Genomic DNA, 23,879 nt, shown 5'->3' with positions numbered 1-23,879 from the left:
CCTACGCACCAACCCCGCGGGTAGCCCCAGCCCCAGACCGACATTCCCCTCGCGGGCAACTGGATCGTGACCGATCCAAGGTTGACGGCCTGGCGCAAGTCGGTCTCCCTGGGACAGTAGAGACGCCCCCGGAAGACGCCCAACCACAGCGCCACTAGGACGAACACCCGGTCACTCTTCGACCTTCGGCAGTTGAGGAGGAACCGGAGTGCAGCCCGCTCGACAAGCAGGAAGAGGCCTGCGACATCATCACCCCGCCACCCACGGACCCGCGACTCCGCGCCAGCCCCGGAGACGCCCCGCAGCCCCACAAAGGCCCTTCAAAGGGCCCACAGAAAAAGGACACCGCACCCACAGAGGCCCCCAAGTTGGGAACCTCCGTACCTGCTCCCCCGGACCCCGCGCCAGCACCTGCTCACGCGGACGCCGGCCCCATCCACGCAACCGTTGCAGCCCCACAGCTGCGCCGGAAAAAACCGCAGAAGCGCGCCGAACGCTCGCGTCGCAGCCACCTAACGGGCATTGCGCCGCTCCACGCGCGCCCCCCGGACACCCGCCGACAGCGCCAGACCCCCCAGGGCATTGGTGCCAGAAGCCGAAGGAGAAGACGCCGCTCAACGGGCACTGCGCCGCTCCACGCACGCCCCCCCGGACAGCCGCCGACAGCGCCAGTCCTCCCCCCCGGGACGCTGGTACCAGAGGCAGAGGAAGACAGCCCACAGCAGCTGCGAGGCCCCACGGCCACAAAGCCGCTGACAGGCTATAGAAGAGGAGAAGAAGAAACCAAAGTCATGACAGGCCATTCACGGCTAGTCATGACGAAGAAGCCATCGCCCTTAGAATAAGGGCACTGAGAAGACCCGCCCGTAGTTACGGGCGGCGATTTGAAACCGCCAAAAATCCCCAAAAGGGATGGGAAGGCATCTCATGCCTCCCTTCGGGAGGCATGAAAGAAGCAAGAGAGTTCTTCCCTGACTTTCACTAGCGTAAGCGTGAGCGAGACTGATGTGCTCGGGACCGCTGATATCATGTCAGTGGGGCGACACTCCTCCTTTCGGGCATTCGTCTCGGCTCCGGGCATTTCCGGCAAATACTTGTCAAGGTTTATGCAAATGTTAATGAGTAAATAAAACAAAAATATTTTTGTAACATAAAACAGTCAGCAAAAAGAACAGCTAACCGGGCTAGGTGTTCATGATCTGATCAAAACTGGCTTAATTGTTAAGAGAATAAGCGCAAACTGAAATAAATGTCATATACTAAGAAAAAGTGACCAAGGCCTCCAGTGCCCCAATAATAATAAAAAAAAAAAAAAAATGACGCTGTCAACGTCAGTCGTGTTTTTGTAAAATCTCTTAAATTATTTTCTAGATTTTGTATTTACATGTTGCTTTCTACATTAATTTTACGAAAAATATAATCCAAGACTACTACATACTATTACGTATATATGTACGGGTTATCATAATCGACCATGGAAAATAATGTTCAACATGTACGACAAAACTCCCTAAGTGAACGAAAATGCAAACGAGAAGCAAAACACGAGCTCAACTAGCGTCTCCACGAAACGCACGCCCACCACCCCCGTCCGCATCATCCGTCTCCTCGCAATCGTCGTCGGGCGATGAATTCGCCACCGCGCCCGACACCAGCGAGTCGAGCGATGAGTGCGGGCCGCCGCCACCGCCGTCACGACCACCTGCGCGGCGCGGGCGGCCACCGCTGTCGGCACGCTTGGGGCCTGCGGGACATCCTGCCCCGCCCACGGCTCCCGCTGCCGGTGGTGTAGTGCGTCGCATGCGATGGTCTCAAACCAATAATGAGAACGTCATGCGCGCCTACTATGGGGCTACAGAGGGGGGAACCAACTTATGCGCGTACCGTGTCCGAATGCTTCCACTGTTTCAGGCCCTCGAACCGACCATCGACGTGACTGCGCAACGACTATCGGATCAGGTGCGAGTCATCCAGCGGCAAAAGCGGTTGGATGACTCGACACTTGATCGGCTTCGCCTGGAGGCTCTCTCTGCTCGCGCAGCTTCTACCTCGGCGCGGGATCCGCCCGCCACGTCGCCGGATCCGGTGCCGGCACCCGACCAGGCACCGGGGGCGCCGCGGGTAGATCTCAGTGCCGACGAGGAGGAGTTCGCGCAGAGTGTGGGTAGTACAGCCAATGAGCAACTGAGGAGGACTCTGGACGAGGCGATTACGCGGTACCGCTCCACACCCGATACTAGGCCACGATTACCACGTTTGCCTATGAATAAACACAATCTAGCGCTAATGGGAGCCCTAAACGCTTTACTAGAGCCATATTTGCGGACTAGTAAAGATTTAGATGATACGCACGCGATCATGTATTGCGGAGCCATCGCGGCGTGCCGTGTTGCACGAGTCAAGTTTCCGGACTCTGAACGTGCACCTAGGACCGCCGGAGGTGCCCCCGCATGGCAAATACGGATCGAGCGACGTATCAGCTCTTTTAGGACTCTTATCGCAAAGCTGATCTGCTTCAGGGGGGGCAACAATCGCCCCCGAGTAATGCGCTTTGTAAACCAGGCATTCGTGGGGACGGATATCAGGCCCCGCGACTACATGGCCAACGTTACGGAGCGCATCGACTTTCTAAAGCAGAAAGTCTATGCATGGGCAAACCGTATTCGCCGCTACAGAGAGCGTGTGGACCGATTCCAGCAGAATCGTCTTTTCCAGAGTGACCAAAGGAAGATGTACCGAAGGTGGGAGGAAACCAACCTTCGTGCATCCGACTCGCGGCCACCGGATGCTACTGTCATGAATGACTTCTGGCGTAGCATCTGGTCGGTGCCTGTCGGACACACCGAGGGGAGTTGGATGAGTGTTGTCGAGCGTGAGTGCGAGTCCATTGAACCTATGGGGGCAGTCACCATCAGCCCCGATGACGTAAGTTGTGCCATCCGCACGGCCCAGAACTGGAAAAGTCCTGGGCCGGATGGATTGCACAACTTCTGGCTAAAATGGTTCCGATGCTCGCACTCCTACTTAGCAGCACAATTTCAACAAGCCCTCGAACTTGGTTCTCTCCCACCTTCCTTAACAACTGGTGTCACCTTCCTGCTCTATAAGTCCGGTAGTACCACGGAAGCGAAGAACTACAGACCCATCACATGCTTGCCTACACTCTACAAGCTCCTTACATCCATTTTGAGAGCAAAAATCAACGCGCACATTGTCGCAAACAATATTTTGGCCTCTGCTCAAAATGGATGTAGGGTTGGGTCCCGTGGTACTAAAGAGCTCCTCCTCATAGACATGACCATCTGCCAACAAATCCGGCGGACCAAGGGGGCCCTCTCAGCCGCTTGGATTGACTACAAGAAGGCCTATGATTCGGTGCCTCATTCATGGCTGGGGAGGGTCTTAGAGCTGTACAAAGTTGATGCAGCTTTGAGAGCCTTCCTAAGCGCGTGTATGGGGCAGTGGACCACAGTCCTTCGTCAACCAGGAGGCGGGGATGACCGACCTGGCCCACAGGATTTTATAAGGATTGAGCGAGGAATATTTCAGGGCGACAGTCTGAGTCCGCTATGGTTCTGCCTAGCTCTGAATCCCCTCAGCACCTTGCTGAAGGATTTGGGACTAGGTTGCCGGCTTCGGAGAGAGGGTGAAGTTATTTCTCACCTTCTGTACATGGATGACCTCAAATTATTTGCACCAAATACCCAAGGCTTGTTGGAGCTACTGAAAACCACCGAAGTCTTCAGTAGTGCCATCAACATGGAGTTTGGTGTCGATAAATGTGCGGTTATGCATGTACAGCAGGGGAAGGTTGTAAATTCAACAAATTTACAACTTTCTGAGACAATGTCTTTCAGGTCTATCTCTGAATCAGAGACCTATAAATACCTTGGTATGTCACAGTCGTTGGGTATTGAGGACGAGGGTATTAGACGGTCGGTGAAGGAGCGCTTTTTCAGTCGGCTCACAAAAGTCCTTAACAGTCTTTTGTCAGGAGGCAACAAAGTGCGCGCCTTCAACGCCTGGGTAATGCCTCTTCTCACATACTCCTTTGGCATACTAAGGTGGACTCAGACCGAGCTGGACGCCCTGGATCGGAGGGTCCGGTCACTGCTCACCACACATCGCATGCTACACCCACGCTCGTCAGTTATGAGATTGTACATCCCACGGAAGTGTGGAGGCCGAGGCTTCCTAAACGCCAAGGATCTCCACAACCGCGAGGTGTACAATCTCAGGAATTATTTCCTTAACAACGAGTGTGGGATGCATCGTGATGTGGTGGCAGTAGACAGGAACCTCACGCCGCTCTCCTTGGCAAACGAGAACTGGCGCAAACCTGTGGTACTTAGTACTGCGGATCGCAAGGCGGCATGGGAGAGTAAGGCGCTACACGGGCGGTTCTACAAGGCCCTCACGGGACCCGATGTGGACCTGCTCGCGTCGGTGAACTGGTTACGATTCGGGGACCTCTTCGGAGAAACCGAGGGTTTTGCCTGTGCAATTGCGGACGAAGTGATGATGACGAACAACTATCGGAAATATATCCTGAAGGACGGTACGGTCGACATTTGTCGGGCATGCCGCCGTCCCGGAGAGTCACTCAGGCATATCATTTCCGGTTGTTCTCATCTTGCTAACGGTGAGTACTTGCACAGACATAATCTCGTAGCCAGGATTATTCACCAGCAACTTGCTCTTCTATACGGCCTTGTGGACCGCGAAGTACCGTACTACAAGTACTTACCTGCGCCTGTTCTCGAGAATGGTCGTGCCACGCTCTATTGGGATCGATCTATCATCACCGACAGGACTATTGTCGCCAATAAGCCTGACATCGTGCTGATAGACCGATCGCAGCGCCGGGCCGTGCTCGCCGACGTCACCATCCCCCATGATGAGAATCTCGTGAAGGCCGAGAAGGACAAGTCCAGCAAGTACCTAGACTTAGCTCACGAGATTACCGCCATGTGGGATGTTGACTCGACGATCATTGTTCCGATAGTTGTGTCAGCGAACGGTCTCATAGCGAAGAGTCTCGACCATCACCTAGAGAGACTCTCGCTGGGTGGTTGGATCAAGGGTCAGATGCAGAAGGCGGTAATATTGGACACGGCGCGTATAGTACGTCGGTTCCTCACTCTGCGGCCCTGACCACCGGCAGCTTGGGCCAAGCCCCGCTGCCGGCGGCACCCTAGGTTAGGTTTTTTATAATGTGTTTATATGTATTTTTTATTGTTTTGTAAGTGTTTTTATATTTTACTTTTATATTCATATTATAACAAACCTAACGTAAGACGAAAAATAAATAAAGAGAATAATAATAGTAGTTAATAATAATAATAATAGTTTAGTTTAGTTTTTATATTTTACTTTTATATTCATATTATAAATAACCTAACTTGAGATGTAAAATAAATAAAGAGAATAATAATAGTTTATAATTTATATAGTAGTGTTTCTACTTGATAAAAACAAATTAAAATATTTTCTGAAAAATAATTTAATTTGTTCAAATACTTCATAGAATAAGCGCAGCTGCATTTTGAACACCTGAGCGACCTAGCTACTTAATTCAGTCGCTATTTCAAATTTTCCTTATGAGATTGAGATTATTAACACAATGATTCTTAAAAATACTGTAATACATTTCAGATCACGTCAGAAGAAGTGGTAGCGGCTTACATAGAGAGATGTAAAGAGGCGAATCCGTACCTCAACGCCATAGTGGAGCCGCGATACGAGCAGGCACTTAGAGAAGCGAGGAGCATCGACAAGATGATCGTGTCTACTGATAGGACGCCGGAGGAGCTGGGCAAGGAGTATCCCCTGCTGGGTGTCCCTATGACTGTCAAGGAGAGCATTGCTGTTGAAGGTATGTTTTAACTACAAAACTGTCTTAAGACTCAATGATAGAGACTCATTGATACGGACGTAATAACTTTATCTTTAACTTAATAAACATTAATATAATACCCACCACCCCTGGTTTACCTATTCAACATGGTACTGTTGTTTGCTTGCCGTATTTCTCCGCTGTATCGCAATTCTAACGCGCGTGTAACCCCACTAGGATTGCATGCGGCTCGCCAGCCGTGATTTGCCGACCTCTGTCCTAACGGGCATAAGTTTGGCTTTTTTACTAAATACAATCTGCCATATTTCCAGGAATGAGCAACGACAGCGGCACCGTCCGTCCGAGCCGAGTGCCGGCCACAAAAGACGCTGCCATCGTCAGCCTGGCGCGCGCCGCGGGTGCCATCCCCATCGCCGTCACCAACACACCACAACTCTGCATGAACTGGGAGACGTACAATAACGTCACCGGCCTTACGATGAACCCTTATGATCAGAAGAGGACCACTGGAGGGTCGTCGGGTGGAGAGGTGAGATACACTTTCTCTTTTACTTGCACTCTTCTCAAAGTGGTCTTGGGTGCCATCCTTATAAGAAGGTTCCCAATGCTAGTTAAAATGCGCTGTATTATTGGGGTCTGCGTTCAACTCTATATATTTAACCTAGCAACACAGAGAATCCTTGGATTTCCAACACAGTGAAATACTTATTACTATTATAATTTAAAGCTAATTTCAATACGCCACTATTATTGACCCTGACAGACTAATATTATTGTTAAATCGATGTGTGCGGTTGCAGGCAGCGTTGATCTCGTCGGCAGCATCCATCGTTGGCGTCGGCTCCGACATCGCGGGTTCTCTCCGCCTACCGCCCATGTTCTGTGGCATCTTTGGACACAAGCCCACTCCTAAATTGCTGTCCATCGAAGGTAAGTGGATGATGGAAGATGTCCATTGCTGGAATAAGGTCTCCGTACAGACAGATTATGAGATGATGAAATTAAGCAAATAGCTTTATTGACTTAACTTTGTGTGTGACTTCATATAAACACCTTAAGTTAGCTTCTTTTCTCCTCCGCTGTGAGCGTACTAAATACCGCGGTAGAATTGCATATATTATTATTCAATCATATTCATAGATGTTGTAAACCGACAAGCATCGAAAAAATGGGCTACTTTCACAAGAATCAGTCATAATGTTCTCCAGAACTTACAACGCCATCTAGCGCGCACTTTTAAAAGCTGATCAGTTGTTTACTTTAATGCCATCTAGTGACGAGTAGTAAAACTATAACTAAACGATGGGTATGTTTAACGCAAATTGTTCAATATCGCAATAGTTCAACTATATGACGCTAGGTGGCGCTAGAACTAAAGTATACTATTTTGATAATCTTAACTTTTTATTTTATTGTTGCCAGGTCATATTCCAGACTGTCTGGACTCAGAATTTGAAGAATATTTTGCTCTGGGACCTTTATGCCGGTACGCGGAAGATCTGACGTTACTTTTGAAAGTTTTGAGACAACCTGGCGGTCCTGATGTGCCCTTGGACAAACCCGTAAGTATCATGCATGATAATATTTAAATTTTAAGTAGGTAAATAATTTAATACTCAAATAGCAGGTAGGTACCAATTTCGTTTCTCTCATAATTATCGATATACGTATATACATATATATACGTAGGTACCTACGGGTTTTGTTATACTATAACATGTGGTTCTGTGTTGATGTTGACTGTTGATACTTATTTATGCACTAATATAGTAGGTACCTAATCATAAACCGTACATTTCAGGTGGACGTGTCCAAGCTGAAATTTTATTACATGGAAGGCGACAACAGCAACGTCACAGATAAAATCGGATCGGATGTGAAGAAAGCCATGGAAAAAGCTAAAGCACATATTAAGAATACATATAATATTGAAGTCAAAGAGGTACAAACCACTATAACTATTGGCTTAGCTAGTAAATAGTTAGACAATTGTTATTATTATTTAAGTATGTACCTAAATATTGAAGACTTCCCTCTATATATTTTAAATGAATATTGTAGACTAGAATATTGTAGTGAGGCCCCAGTCCTAAATGTATAATTTGTAAGGCACCGAAGCCTCGCTTTCACTCACTAGGCTTCTAGTCTAGTCTAACTAACAGCCAGATTTTGCACTTTTATTTTAAACTAATAGTTTCCCATTGCGCTTTAAACAACATTTTTTATATTTCCTTCAGCTCAAGATCAAAAACATCGAACACATCTGGGAGATCAGTATTCGGGTTCTAATGAACATCCGCCACGTTCGCAACATATACACTGATCCTGAGAAAAGAGACCAGTGGGTGTCAGTTTGGCCGGAAGTTCTAAAGAAAATGGTCGGTCTGTCAGACCATAACTTCACATGTGTGGCTTACGGGCCGCTGCAGAAGTTTTTCGATTCGTTACCAAAGAGCTATTATGCGAAATTGTTGAGAATATTTGAAGAGATTAAGCAAGATTTCGAGGTAAGTGACTTGTATTAGTTGTAGGTAGTTAGTTATTACGTTTACTTACACAAAACTTGAGATAAACGAGAGGAAAAATTACGGCACCGATAGGCTTGAAGATCGGTTGATTAGGTACCTATGAATTGTAAATGCCAAGTTTAAATTTTCGATTTGGGCACAGGGTGGAAGACCCTCTAACGCGCAAATCCCAATAGTCACTTTTCTATAATATGGTTGTTACACTTGTTACTTTATACTATCATGTATTTTTTTTTACAGAAAGCGCTAGGAGACGACGCCGTATTAATATACCCAGCGTACCCCTACCCAGCCCATCTCCACTACCGGGTATACTACAAATTCCTAAACTGCGGGTACCTGACGATCTTCAACGCCCTAGGTCTCCCAGTCACCGCCTGCCCGATGGGTCTCACAGAGAAAGGTCTACCAGTGGGTCTACAACTTGTGGCTAACAAATGCCACGATCATTTGACGATAGCGGTTGCTAAAGAGTTCGAAAAAGCCTTTGGAGGCTGGGTGCCGCCTAACAGAGAACCTGTCAGTGTCTAAGTTAAGTTAATTGTATTATGAGATTATATTGTGAAGGAAGCGAAAGAGGTATGTCAGGATCGTAGCAAGTGGAAATCCGTGGTCTCTGCCTACCCCTCCGGGAAATAGGCGTGATTATATGTATGTATGTATGAGACTATAAATATACGGAGAAAATTGTGTTATATAATGTACACGGTGGCTAAAAAAATAACTGCATTCCCGTTGCCAGGGAGGTTTTGGGATTATACTGAGCAACTTTTACTGTGGGACCAACCCCAAAATCGCGAAAAAAAATTACTCTGCCATAGAAAATGGACCAGCCAAAATGTATGAAACAGCCAAATTTTCATATTGACATTAATGATGACATTTACTCACTTTGTCATTGCAAATGCCACGCAGAGTTAGCTTGGTCCGACTCTAAGAATTCTTACTTCTTCTTGAATTTTTAAAAAGTAAAAGCAACTGTCCCATGGACATCGAATTGCCTCAGTTGACTTTAGAAGTATTTGTACATAGGTACCTACTCGTATACAGGAATCATTTATTTTGGATCTATAATATGAGTGAAAAGAAGTTCTTTATATACATACCTAGTATGCAATTGATATTAAAATTTAGCATAGGTAATCAATTAAGCGTCGGTATTTTATAAGTCTCAAGGATGACTCACGCTAGACCAGGCCGGGGCCGGGCCGGAGCTTTGGGCGCTTCGTTTTCTATGGAAACACCACGTGATCGTGAGCAGCCGTCATAGAATATGACATGTCGGACGCCTCGGCCCGGGCCCGGCCCAGTCTAGCGTGACGAGACATCCTTTAATGTAGATGTATAGGATTCTACTGTGATAAGTCATATCAAGTAACTAAAATGTTTAAATTGTGGCATTAAAGTATAACGAATTCGTTGTATTTAGAGCTGCGGTCGGCAACCTGCGGCCCGCGGGCCGCATGCGGCTCGCGAAACTGTCACTTGCGGCCCGAGAGGCGCCTTGGCTATTTTGTATGTAATAGTGACAAACGACAATGTCTCATAAAGTCATAAATATTAACAAAGTACGGCCCGCGTCACCTCCGTTAACTATTATTGGCCCTTGGCTGCTAAAAGGTTGCCGACCGCTGAATTTTAGAGGAATGGATGGACAATTTTTTTTTTTTACATTATATATGGTGCTCTATTACGACACCCTGTTTATAATGTTGTTTATAATAACCACATTACGTAACTACATCAAAATTTTAAAGAGCCATAAGTACCTACTGTAAATCGTGGGAATAGGTTAATTCGAACCTCGTGTAGAAAATTCGCCACTCGTTGCGTACCTATTTCCTAATTTGCACTTGTATCGTAAATAACTATTTCGTTACTGCACATACATTATTTATGTTTTCCAAATAAATTTTGTACCAAATTATATTGTTTTATCTATCCCATACATAGATTTAGGGCCCGATTCGGATTTTGAAATAGACATCTATTAGACATCTTTTAGACATCACCAAGATACGATAACGATATGTTTAAGATCTACTTAACCTGTCAAATTTGACATTTGCGCGATTCTGGAGATACTGTTGAACGATTTCCACAGGATATGACTTAGAGATCCAATTCACATCTAATAGATGTCTTACTCTATCTAACGTAAAAGTGACATTGGTTGCCCGAATTGCGCTGCAAAAGAGAACTAGTTATTGATATCTAAACTATAACGTATCTAGAATGGATCTAGTACGTGTCGCCTCTTGTGAATATCTTGAAGTTCTAATACGGCAGTTAATCTTAAACATTTGATAGAATAGACACTATACGGACCTTAGTAAGTACTTAGTAAAAAAACCGGGCAAGTGCGAGTCGGACTCGCGCACGAAGGGTTCCGTACCATAATGCAAAAAAACAAAAACAAAAAAAAAAGCAAAAAAAAACGGTCACCCATCCAAGTACTGACCACTCCCGACGTTGCTTAACTTTGGTCAAAAATCACGTTTGTTGTATGGGAGCCCCATTTAAATCTTTATTTTATTCTGTTTTTAGTATTTGTTGTTATAGCGGCAACAAAAATACATCATCTGTGAAAATTTCAACTATCACGGTTCGTGAGATACAGCCTGGTGACAGACGGACGGACGGACGGACGGACGGACGGACAGCGAAGTCTTAGTAATAGGGTCCCGTTTTACCCTTTGGGTACGGAACCCTAAAAAATTAGCTGGAAGAGATCGCCTTTTTACTTTCTAATGTACATACAATCTCTCTCCATCTCTCTCGCTGTAAGCATATAACTTTATCTATCCTTGTTTACTTAGTAAAAAATAATTTACGCTACCGAAATCATCATACCTACCGCTACATACGCTACCTACATCTACAATATACCTAGTCGACGGCATAGTTACAGTTACAGCTGGTCTTTGCCAAGGTTAATGCTTGTCTAGGCCGACACATGACATTGCGAGGCAGGTTGCTGGTGGGGCTTCCTCCATTTCTCTTACTAGTCTAGTTTCCTGTATGAAGACAAAAACTAATATTTATTGTCATCATCTCTCACCCCACTTGAATTGATAGCACCAATGTAGGTACATACTTATAAATAATTGATACATATAGGTACGCCTACAAAAGGAGGAATCTTCTCTCATTGGAACCTTGATAACGTCGTATTTTCTAAATATTTTCATATGATACTACTGAGTAAGTTTAATTACATTTTATAAATCAACCCTTGGGACCCATGCATTTGAACACAGTATAAATACTACTTGATAGCTTCACTCTTTTATCTTTATTTCCAAATGTACGGCTTCTTGGCACCCTGCCCAAAGGCACAGAGCTGGAGCCAGTTTTTTATTTATAATTTTAGTTTATATAGCCCTTCTAGATAAAATGAGACATGACACGTTTTACAAATATAAATAGAAACAAGTCGTAAAGTGATTTATTTTAACGAGATTAACTTGTAATCGCCTTTCTTACTGGAAATGTACAAAAACATACTTCCGACCGAGTAGGTATCCCCAGAAACACCTCGTGATATGCGCTGTTATGTGAAGCCGAAAGCCGAGCTGTAGGGAACACAGGACGGGACCTATAGGTACGTAAGTATCAAACAGTCTTAAAAAGCGAACAGGTGGGTCGAAAGCGACTGCAAAGACTAAAATCTCGGCTTAGTCATGGTATAATAATATATTCCGCCTGGTACTCTATTCCCGTCTTTTCTAGGTCACCTAACTGACACAAGCCTACGTCATCATGCGACAGCGCTATATGATAATATGCGATAGCGCTATATATAGCGGCCATGTTATTGTGACGTAGGCCTGTGTCACTCTGGGAATAGAAGACCATGTTTTATTAGACCATGGGCTTAGTCAAGGGCCGAGTGGGGCACGCTTTCTTGCGTGACGACTCAACAGACGAGCTAAACAGCAGATGGTTCACGCATTACACTTCGGCTGCGCCCCCATACCTGCCTAGCCTGCACTGTACGTTGTCTATTATGTATTCGCAAATCTCTTCGTCATATATAGGTACATATTTGTTCTAGTTATCAGAAGATTACCTAGGTAACATCAATCGCTATTTGCTCACAGTTTTAATCCTATTAATACACAGTGGGGGAATAGCCATGGGTTTCTTGAATCTAGTTACAGTAATAGGATTACACGGTCGCTTCACAAGGTTCCACGTTCGTGTATATAAACGGATTCCAAAGTGTTTATGTCGGCAGTTGACAGCAGCGTGTATGTATATGACCAATCATAACTATCATAAGTCACAGACCCAGTGACCGGATTGCCGGTTTTATTATTTAAACGTTTTGCGTTCAGATGGTATCCGTGGGTTGTGTCGTCGTTACGTGTTATTGTGAAAATTCTTGTCAGTTTAACACGCGAGGTGTCAATGTGAAAAACGTTTTTGTGAGAGTGATGTGCCTTTGTTGAAAGGCTTGCTGAAAGGACTAGTACTCGCGCGAGGAAGGACTGCAGTCCTCAAACCTCAGCCAATATGGACTGCTGTATGTCAGAAGAAGCTAAAGAACAGAAAAGGATCAATCAGGAAATAGAAAAGGCGATCAAGAAGGACAAAAGTGCTGCCAGGAGAGAACTCAAACTTCTGCTACTCGGTGAGCTATAGTTTTGGTTCTTCCTTAAACATGGTGTGGATGGACAGGATACCTCAACAATAATCTTACAAGCACATCACCACTGCCTGAAAGGTTTACTATACATTTTGTAGTAGTATCATAATTGTTTTCAATAAAAAAAAATATAGGTATTCAATCAATGAGTAGAAAAAGTACCTACTTTAATTTTTGGAATCACCTTTGCCATTTCGTAAAGTTTTATTTGAATCTAATTAAATCAAAAGCAGTCATAGGACCATGTACTTACAGAAACATGACCGCCACTTTTGGTTTTCATGTAAAAAATACATGCGGAAACCCACAGAATGCGTTGCAGTGAAACAGTTAAGTGTGAGCTCCTCTCTTCTGTTGTCCAGATTCTTTGCAAAACGTCCAAACGACAAATCATCAGCATAGAGAACTTTTATAACTACACTGACTCAGATTCCAATGAAAATATGACGTTTAGGTATAGAGTGGTAGCGCACACTTTGACACGTCATAGTCGGTGCATGGTCGGTGCTATGAAATTAAAGTTGCAAAAGAACCGAATCAAACCGTGTGACAGATAAACGTGTTCTCTGATATATTAACGCCTTCTGTCTAGAGTCTGTCTAAGCTAACTATGCACCAAATTCAATAGAACGAAGTGAAGGGTGTCATTATAAACGTCATAAGTATTTTCATAGAAATTATTTAATGACATTGCCACACTTTGTCAATGTAAATGACATGCAGGGTTAGCTTGGTCCGACTCTAGATGTAGCTAGGATTTCAGAGTAACAATACTATCAATACTACAAGGAGGGAGGTAAGCGATGACCGGCCGAGTTCGTCTTAAGGAACTTTCAGTAGATAGGAGTACTTACCAGATAAAGCGCTATTTTTAGGGTTCCGTACACAAAGGATAAAACGGGACCCTATTACTAAGACTCCGCTGTCCGTCCGTCCGTCCGTCCGTCCGTCCGTCTGTCACCAGGCTGTATCTCACGAACCGTGATAGCTAGACAGTTGAAATTTTCACAGATGATGTATTTCTGTTGCCGCTATAACAACAAATACTAAAAACAATAAAATAAAGATTTAAGTGGGGCTCCCATACAACAAACGTGATTTTTGACCGAAGTTAAGCAACTTCGGGCGGGGTCAGTACTTGGATGGGTGACCGTTTTTATAGATAATGGTACGGAACCCTTCGTGTGCGAGTCCGACTCGCACTTGGCCGGTTTTGTTTTGTACTTGTCATAGTCTCATTATTCGTCTCGCCTACTTCTAAAAAGTCCTAAGTATCACGTCAAAACCAGCGTCTCTGCCATCAGTTTTGACATTGACATATACGCTCACGTCTACGTAACTTACTTTCTATGCATCTCGCTCGTACTCGCATATTAGTGCAAGCGAGATGTACAGAAAGTAAATTACGTATATAGACGTGAGCGTTACCTATGTCAATGTCAAAACTGGTGGTAGATGTACGGTGCTTGGTGGGCAACAATTAACCCGACTAAATTACGTAGGTTGTTTTTGGTATGTTGTTAGGAATGTTAAAACATGTTTTTAATTTCGTCATATTGCGTACCATGTTCTGTCCTTTACGGGCGCACGCATGTGGCAACTCTATATCTAGTACCTGTATTTGCTTTCATTATCATATCATATCATCATTATCATCATCATCATCATCATATCAGCCTTTTATCGCCTAATGCTGAGCATAGGCCTCTCTTCGAGTACGCCACTTATCGCGGTCCCAAGCAAATCTCATCCAGAAGTGACCCGCAATCTTCCGAATGTCGTCCACCCCGTTGGGTGGACGACATTCGGAAGCCAACGAACGCCAGGCACTCCTTTCGTCTGTAAGCGGCCACCATTCCGTTAACATTTTGGCCCACCTGCCATCACTCTGTCTGGCAACATGTCCCGCCCAGCTCCATTTAATATTTGCTTTGAGGCTATATAGGATACTTGTAGGAACTTGAATTATCGACTTGCTTGTTCACCAGGTACTGGTGAATCGGGCAAGTCCACATTCATCAAACAGATGAGAATTATCAATGGCGCTGGTTACAGCGACGATGACAAGAAAGGTTTCATCAAGAACATCTACCAGAATATTTTCATGGCGATACAGAGTATGATACGGGCTATGGATATGCTCAATATACAATACGGGGATCCATCTATGACGGTAAGTGATGGTTGCAGCGGTTATTGCATGACTTTTATTGCACTACACTACACTATCTGCAGAGATGGATGGACAAACGAAACATGTAATAGTAACACAAATGGATTTGGTCAATCCTTACGTTACGTTACATATATGTATAATAAGCACTAGAGAATTAATTGTTAGACAAGCAGTTCTGGGACAACCCAGAAACAGAACTGCGCATTGAACAGAAGATGACATGTTATATGATTGCAACATAATGACCTAGCTTATCTTCAGTATCACCAAATAGTATTTGAAATAGAGGAATATTGTCAAAGTAAATTATGTAGTCAGTACATTTATTCGAGAGTAGGCCAAAGGTACGGCGCTATCGCTCGAAAAGATGGCACAATACCTTTAACACATATCAGTGAAAAAATAAGGATCAAAGTCAAATGGCGTTCTAAAAGTGTTAATCATTTGTGTCGAAAGATGGCAGTAATATACTGACTACATAATTTACTTTGACAATATTCCGCTAGTCTAAATTCTCTTTGGTATCACGAATACAACCACCACAATAATTTTCTCCAAAACAATTCATTTTCGCTGGACATATTTACATGGGGAACTGGGGATCAAATCGAGAGCTCTTAAAGTCCTCTATCTTGACCTCACCTTTTTACTCGACACTCTGTATTTACCCATTACAAATGATTTTCAGGAAAAGGCAGAATTGGTATCATCGATAGACTTTGAGAGCGTAACCTCCTTCGAGAGTCCGTACCCGGAGGCGATCAAAGACCTCTGGAACGACAGCGGGATTCAGGAGTGCTATGACCGCAGACGGGAGTATCAACTCACGGACTCTGCTAAATAGTAAGTAGGTTGACAAATAATCATCAATAATAACGGAGAGAACGACACGCCAAAAATATCTGCTACCCTCTAAGTATGTATTATCAGTTCACGTTCGTACACGTCACGAAAAGTATCTGCCACTGTTTAATTGCTTTTACTTTTGATGTTGTCTTTTGACATTTGATGCTGGACTATATATACACGTCGCAAATACTGAAATGGATTGAGAAACATATATTATGCTGAGCACAATAGTTATCAAATACCGACTGATCCGACCACACCGAAATAGTTTGTGAATGCCTGTAACCCTATCAATGATCTATTTAGTTATGTCGGTATTGTACATTTCAGTTATTTAAGCGATCTGGCTCGAATAGAAGCGGCGGACTATCTGCCGACGGAGCAGGACATCCTTCGCGCCCGTCAGCCCACTACCGGTATCCTTGAGTATCCGTTTGATCTTGATGGCATCATATTTAGGTATGACTCATATTCAGGAAGTTGGAATGATCTGCAGAAAGCTAGTATTGCCGCCATTAATACTAACGTCTCGGCCTCCTCTGAGCGTGCACGCTCAAAGCGAGCGTTCCGTGGCCCTCGGTAGCTCGGTATATTGGCGGTATTCCATCTGTCCAATGTCAGTGCGTCTCACTCTCTCATTAAAGCAAAATGTGAGACGCAATACACATTGGACAAATTTGATAGGTGTGAGAAATAGGATAGGTGGAATATAACCCTAAGCTACTTGCTCCTGCAATCCCTAACCTCTAGCCGTTTTAAGGTTCCGTACCAAAAAGGTAAAAAGGAACCCTTATGGTGCGACTCTGTCGGTCTGTCTATGACATCCATAAATATATCCAGAACAACTTATGCTATCGATTTGAAATTTGGAATATGTAGTTATGAATTATGAACAAGGGGGGTTACCAGACGCATTGAAAGTTGTTTTTTATAGGATGGTAGACGTCGGGGGCCAGAGATCCGAGAGAAGAAAATGGATTCACTGTTTTGAAAACGTCACCTCCATCATATTCTTAGGAGTTCTTAGTGAATATGATCAAATTTTATTCGAATCTAATAATGAGGTAAGTTCTCCTATTAAGTAAATAATCCAAAAAATAAAACTTTATATGTATCTAGCGCATATTATACGTTTTTTTCGTACTTCACAGATGATCGATTTAAACTATCGTGAGAAATAGGTACTAACATTAAGCTAATTTTACACAGCATTTTTTCGTATTTTCAGAATCGGATGGATGAGTCAAAGGCGTTATTTAAGACCATCATCACTCAGCCCTGGTTCCAGAACTCCTCAGTCATCCTCTTCCTCAACAAGAAGGACTTGCTCGAGGAGAAAATCATGACGTCACATCTCGGTGACTACTTCCCTGAATACGACGGTATGGAGTTTCATACTCAAACTGGCATTCCCATAATCAGGAATAAAAAGAATACGTACCTATACTAAAGGAAAAGTTAATAATCCCTCCAGTAGGCTTAGCACAGGAGTTCCGCGACAGCTCGCCCGCGAGATAAACCCGTCACGCTCTAATTAATACAGTTAAAAAGACTGCTATCTCTACAGTTAAAAAGACTGGTAGTCTATATCTCTACGATAGATACCGTCGCGGCACTCGCGGCGCACCTGTGCTGGGCTTAGGTCCACAATGCCCGAGATGGCCTCCTGGTCTCGGGCATTCAAACAATAGCAAGACACATTCATACGTTTCCGTGAAAATATGATGGAAAATAATTATGAACTACATCTGTACAAATCCTCAGGTCCGAAACAAGATGCTCCAAAAGCCATGGATTTCATACTACAGAAGTTTCTGGCCGAGAACCCCGACCCAGATAGACAGTGTTACTCCCATTTCACGACTGCCACAGGTTGAAAATCATTTCTGAAAAAGAACACGTCTAGTCACATTTTTTGAAAAATGAGATTTTAATCTCAAAATGTAGAGCTCTCAATGAACTAGGTATTAGTTACAGCTTCTGTTACCTCTTTAATCCTAAATAGGTTTTTCTTACTACATATAAAAACACCTATACACGAAAATAATATGGTTAATTATGTAGGTACATCGTTCCTTTCAAACCGCGACAACTCAAAATGTTGTCAAAGTGACTAGACATGTTTTCTCCGTGTACCCCTTATATTTTCTAAACCATCAGGGGTCGACAAACCGCGGCTCTGTGGGGTATACAACAATTAACACTTGTTAAACCACTGGAAACAATATTGCAGCTTGAATATTTTGTCTGTAGTGGTTGCCTGTTCTTCTTAAAATTTGCTGACCCCTGCGCTAGAATGTAAAGTTGCATGTCACTCCTGTGATGTATTTATTTGCTAGCCTTAGTGTTTATAGCTAGATGCTATGTATGTTGTGCTGACTAAAAAATAAAGATTAAAAATTTATTTAAAATTAGGTTTTAGCTATCCTTTGCCTCGTCTGTCTGTACGTCCGCCCCTTCTCTTTTTGTTTAAGTAGTAGGTCCAGAGAGCGGACTTTTTGAAAAATAGTAGCGCTTTTTTAGATCACAATACACAGTTGTCAAAAATTAAATTAGCAATCTTAAGGCCTTTCTCTATTAACTTCATCGATTCGAATCCTGATTTTTTGACTTTCGCTCTATAGAAAAAAATCACGGGCATAGGTCTAGAACGCACTTTGAAAATTTGTAACAATGTTGGCAGGAGAGCTAAAAATATGGAAATTCCTTTTAAAAATGAATATTAAGTTTTGATCGAACTCATCGATTAGGAACTTTGTTTTTGTTAAAACTATAAAAGAATTAAAATTAAAAAACATAATATCCGCGATTCCGGGCACGCACAGCCATCTCGCTCACACTTACGCTCAGTGACAGAGAAAGAAGAACCTGAACCTACGAACGTACCTATACTCTGGCACATCCACTTGTCAGTAGAAAAAGGCGGCAAATTTAAAAAATATAGGCGTGAAGAGAATTTGAATTTCGCGCCTTTTCCTACTAACAAATTGGGTGTGTTTGAATATAGTTCGTGAACATCCTTTATCCAAATCGGTTCGTATCCAGATACAAGAACCTCATGACCTCAGGTAAACTAAAAAAAAATGGCATTGAAACATTTGAAACCACGATTGGCTCACTCCGCGATTTCGTCGCTTTGCTACCGGTAGCTAAAAGTACATCCGTTCCACCCCAATTTTGGGGAAAGCCCTAAGCCGCGCGTGGCGCTGTCGCCACCTAGCGGCCATATCTCTGCTGATCGTAACAGACGCGTTTTGTTAGAGAGTGAGTCTTCTGTACCTAGTACTATTATTTATTCTGTGACCATAGTCGAAGTTCACGTGCTGGATACATGCATACATGCATACATGTGACCATGATGTGACCACTTGAAAGGTTTCCAAACAGGCGATTATAGAATATAGGCGGATAAGCGACGAATTACGAAGCCACAAAGTAGCTATATGTGACGTCCCACGGTCAAAGGTACCTTATGGCGGGTATGGAGTTATGCATACCCCAGTAATCTACAATAAATAAGCTATCGATAACACAAAAGATCAACCTTCTAGGTTGCGTAGTTACAGAGATATGATTTTTTGAAAATAATGTTGTGAAATGAGCAACTTTACGATAGAGAAGTTTTAAGTTTAGCCGCCTAAAAAACTATGTTCCTGAAGTAAGTTACATAGTTGACTACAAATAATAATGCCTTATATATCTGAGATTAAAAAAATATTGCGACTTGTTCTGTAATGCAAATAGAAACTTTTGATATCGACTGATTTATGTGTATACTAACCAATCTCTTGAAAATAAAGTTTTATTTCATTTTCACGATTGATTGCAATGAGCTCTCAAGATTTAAATTTTATCTATTAGAAAACGACACTGACAGACAGTTTAAGCAAAAAACAATACCGATTTAGAGGTGAAAATGTATTTTCTGACTTTTTCATTTAAAATCACAAAATTGAATATTTTTACTTTTAATGTGACACACAATCAATTTTTCTGAGCACATATGAAAGAAATTCTGTCATTCAAATGAAATAAATCCTAAAACCCCAACTAAATACTATATTTAACCCCTTATGCCACTTTAAACTTACATAACAATAACAGTATTTGCTCCATACATTTACGAAAAGGTACCTTATGGAAATAAATCTAATAATACATCACTACAAAATATCAATCATATTATAGTTTATCTTTTATGAATAGAAAATATTAATTTACATTAAACTGCCCCCAATTTAATTAGTTCTTCGTCATAATAATCTTAAAAAAGACCAATAATTTGTATGTAATGAAAAGGTACCTTGTGGTCAAGTTACATGATGAGGCAAGATGATGATGGAACAGTTAGGATAAACTAATAATATTTTGGGGTTAAGATGGTATAAATCGTCTATTTCTTATCAATAATATATTTCGGTTGCTATTGAAAATAAGCGGCATTGAGGTTCAATGACCTCAGATATTCCATAAGGTAATGCGTCGGGTATTGGCATTTTTCAGCAAACCAATGGCTGATTTACTGCATGCGACCAAACCAAATGAAGATTATTCTAGTTAAGAAAGACTTGACGAGAGTAACTTTGGTATAATAGCAGTCTACTTGGATTTGTGATGTCGGTCTATGTACGGTTATAATATTTGCGAGGCGCCCCAACCAGAACTGAAATTATCAAATTAGTTTTGCAGAATGCTAATACAGTTCTCTACCAAACTTCTTTTCCCGTATTGACTAGTTTTTTTGGGAATTTTCAATCTTTTTTCCATAAGGTACCTTTTCTACTAAACTCTGAGACGACATTACTAGGCTTATAACTAACTTATAACAAAAATAAAAACAGGTAAACAAACGTTACGCATTAAGGTTTCAGATCACACAATAAAAAAAAATTGAGCATTTTTTCACCTCTTTACAAAACATTTAATATCTCCGAAACTAGAAACCCTCATAAGGTACCTTTTCCCGTGGAACGTCACATATTAGTTTTATTGTTATAAAAACGAATTTTATTATCTTCCATAACGGTTCAGAAAGAACTAGTACGTTAAATAGGTATTAAGTCGGTAATAACCATCTAAGTGGAGCGATATTAATTTTTCACCACACCAGCTCGGAAAGGCTTACTTTGCACTTCAAAAACTAATAGCAAAGTTGCATTTTATTCACATGTGAGGCAAAGTAATCAAACGCAAATTTTGAGTTGTTTTCTTATGTTTGCTGGTAGAATTGACTTTTAAATGATGATTATGGAAGATAAATATTTAATAACATTCATTTGGATTTGATTTGGTTTGATTTTGTTTGATATTTTACATTTAATATTTGCTTCGGGTTGGTGTGGTGAAAAATTTTGTGTTTCACTCGGGAGCAAATTTTGTATAACCCTCGTGCGTTGAAACCCTCGCAACGCTCAAGATTCCATTTTTCGAACCACTCTCTACGCTCGTGGTTCAATTTTGGAATATTTCGCTTGCTCGGGTATATTAGCACGAGCGGTTAAACAACAACTTTGCCCACTTGTAAAACAAATAACTACATATTGCACAACTCGATTGACTGTACCTACCTACACTCTGCCTGATGTGGACGAAAAAATCGCCACGTTTTCTTTGCCCTATTCTTTCTAAATTCTTGGTGCTTTGTGCCCTTTAGGCAATTTTAAAACATTATGGCGCTCTACAACACCATCATTTTCAGTTGTTACGGGCATGGTTTTTTTCTTATAATTTATTTTATCTTACAATTTGTTCATCTTATAATAAATATTTATGTATATGATATGCTTATTTTTAGTACTGTTTTATTTTATTTTGCATGCATGTCTTATTTACTGTTTTGAGTTAGGAATTATGTACATAGGTATGCGTGATTAAAAAAAACATACATAATAGTTAGTACAGTTAGTAACACCTAAAATCCGTCGAAACTAACTCTGCACCGTGCACCGGAGGTATCACTATAAACGTTATATTTTCATAGGAATTTTACGTGTATGGCGGCACTTCCACACTCTGTCGCTTGTCTGTCTTTCGCCTGGGCTGACTCTAATTATACTTTTTACCTCCACAATTTGCATGTGAAGTTTTGCTTTTATATGTAACCTTTTATTTACTTATTTGTTGTTTTTTCATGCTGCCTTGGATCGTTTAAAAGATACTGAAAACATCAAATTGGTGTTCTGTGCCGTGAAAGATACGATTATGCAAGCTGCTCTAAAAGAATTCAATTTGGCTTAATGCATATGCTATATTAATGTGTTCTATAAGTATATTTATTTAATTAAATATATTTTTTTATGGCGGTGATTGTTTTTTTCTTTCCTTAATATTTACCCAATATGTTAATTACATTCGGATGGCAACTAGAGTGTATCTACATACTATGTGTATATGGTTACGGATGGTTACGGAATAGAATACAATAGAATAGAATAGTATTTATTCGTAAGCACAGTAAACAATTGAGACAATACATACTTAATAAAAAAGAAAACTAAAAATAAGATTAAAGTGCCACGAAATGGCCCCATCTCAGCATGTTGCCGGTGGCTTCCAGCGCTGATCTTCCGATGAGACCATCAAGTGAGGAGAATCACGGAAGGTAACAGATAAGAAGAAAAAGACATAAAAATAATGTAAGTACAGTAAACAAATAGTTAAATAAGAACCGGTTACGGCGGGCTAGGACTTAGGTACCTACTTAATAGTTCCTTTTTAGGTATACCTTTCTGGATTTTAATTTTACATTAAATTTTACATTTACATTAAAGAAAATATTAGTACCTATGCAATATGATGTATATTAACCCCTGCAAAGCATACACGGTTAGGTCTGTGGTTAGGTTAAGTGAAAAACGGAAAGTGCTGTGCTGTGCTGTGTAAGTTGGCTGTACCTTAAGGTACACTAGACGTAATACCACTAATACCTGTTTTCTAAAGGAATCAAAATGTTGATATTTAAATCAATAAAAGGTGATTTTGAAAGCATTAAGGTAGGTAATTTCATATATGAAAGAATTTTATATATTTATTTATTTTATTTTAGTAAATAATTACATGAAATTACGCGAAGTAACTATTTAGTCAAACCTATTCCTTATCGCTTCCGGTGCTAAAGTGCCCATAATGCTCACGGCATTACCCCGCTGGGGGCCGATTTTTTAATTTCGATCGTTCGATTTCGTCTCTCGAAAGTCGGTGGCAAACGGCGAAATGCTAATTTTTGAAATACGAGCGATAGAAATTGGGAATCTACCACTCGTTTTCAATTCTATTTTAGTAGAATTTAAATGCCTAGTAGTGGAGATATTATTGAACGAAATACACGAAATCGAGCGGTTGAATTTCAAAAATCGGCCCCCTGGACCAGAAACGATTCGGAGCGGGGATCCTCTCCCATTTGCCTAAGTCGACGCCGTCGACGGCCTATGTCACGCACAAATTGATTCGCGTCAGCAGCCCGCCGTTTCCACCGCAAAAGGGACGAAAATATACCGCGAGCCCAAAGGAAGATACTTTTGAAAGAAATTATCTTAGAAATGAGCATTTACAACGCCATCTAGTCTGTATTTTTTTAAGTTAAGGTAACTTTTACTTTAACGCCATCTCTTAGACAATAGCAGAACTAAAAACTTAACAAGGTTACCTAGTTTGTATAATGACATAATAGTTAAACTACTAAACGCTAGGTGACGCTAAAATAAAAATGCAAATAGTTATTTTATAGACTAGAGACAAAACTGTGTTTCAAGGTGCTGACTACCTACGACGATTTTGACTTTTGACTTGAGAGTTAGTATTACCATAGACAATTTTGTT

The 23,879-nt window shown here is 41.9% G+C and overlaps 2 protein-coding genes and 1 long non-coding RNA gene across 5 annotated transcripts in view; 2 read left to right on the top strand and 1 right to left on the bottom strand.

Annotated features, from left to right (window-relative positions):
* Positions 1-10,149, top strand: part of LOC134792120 (fatty-acid amide hydrolase 2-B) — a 150,810-nt gene extending 140,661 nt beyond the window's left edge. Inside the window, exons 3-9 of one of the 3 annotated variants that reach the window (XM_063763322.1) lie at positions 5,656-5,875; positions 6,169-6,386; positions 6,658-6,787; positions 7,292-7,419; positions 7,659-7,799; positions 8,095-8,364; positions 8,626-10,149. In XM_063763322.1, coding sequence (XP_063619392.1) covers positions 5,656-5,875; positions 6,169-6,386; positions 6,658-6,787; positions 7,292-7,419; positions 7,659-7,799; positions 8,095-8,364; positions 8,626-8,916 — 1,398 coding nt within the window. In that variant the 3' untranslated portion in view covers positions 8,917-10,149. Of the gene's footprint in view, positions 1-5,655; positions 5,876-6,168; positions 6,387-6,657; positions 6,788-7,279; positions 7,420-7,658; positions 7,800-8,094; positions 8,365-8,625 lie in introns of all 3 variants that reach the window. The other 2 variants (XM_063763321.1, XM_063763323.1) reach the window with 2 other exon arrangements.
* Positions 1-23,879, bottom strand: part of LOC134792135 (uncharacterized) — a 688,366-nt gene that overhangs the window by 178,501 nt on the left and 485,986 nt on the right. The window lies entirely within an intron of this gene.
* On the top strand, positions 12,867-22,298 carry LOC134792126 (G protein alpha q subunit-like). Its single transcript, XM_063763333.1, has 8 exons — positions 12,867-13,021; positions 15,025-15,209; positions 15,901-16,055; positions 16,392-16,520; positions 16,996-17,125; positions 17,290-17,443; positions 17,826-17,933; positions 22,216-22,298. Exons 1-8 carry the CDS (start codon positions 12,904-12,906, stop codon positions 22,296-22,298), a joined length of 1,062 nt encoding a protein of 353 aa, XP_063619403.1. The 5' UTR covers positions 12,867-12,903.

This window comes from Cydia splendana, chromosome 7 (assembly GCF_910591565.1).
Source record: "Cydia splendana chromosome 7, ilCydSple1.2, whole genome shotgun sequence".
NCBI lineage: Eukaryota > Metazoa > Arthropoda > Insecta > Lepidoptera > Tortricidae > Cydia > Cydia splendana.
This window is presented reverse-complemented; position numbering and strand designations above follow the sequence as displayed.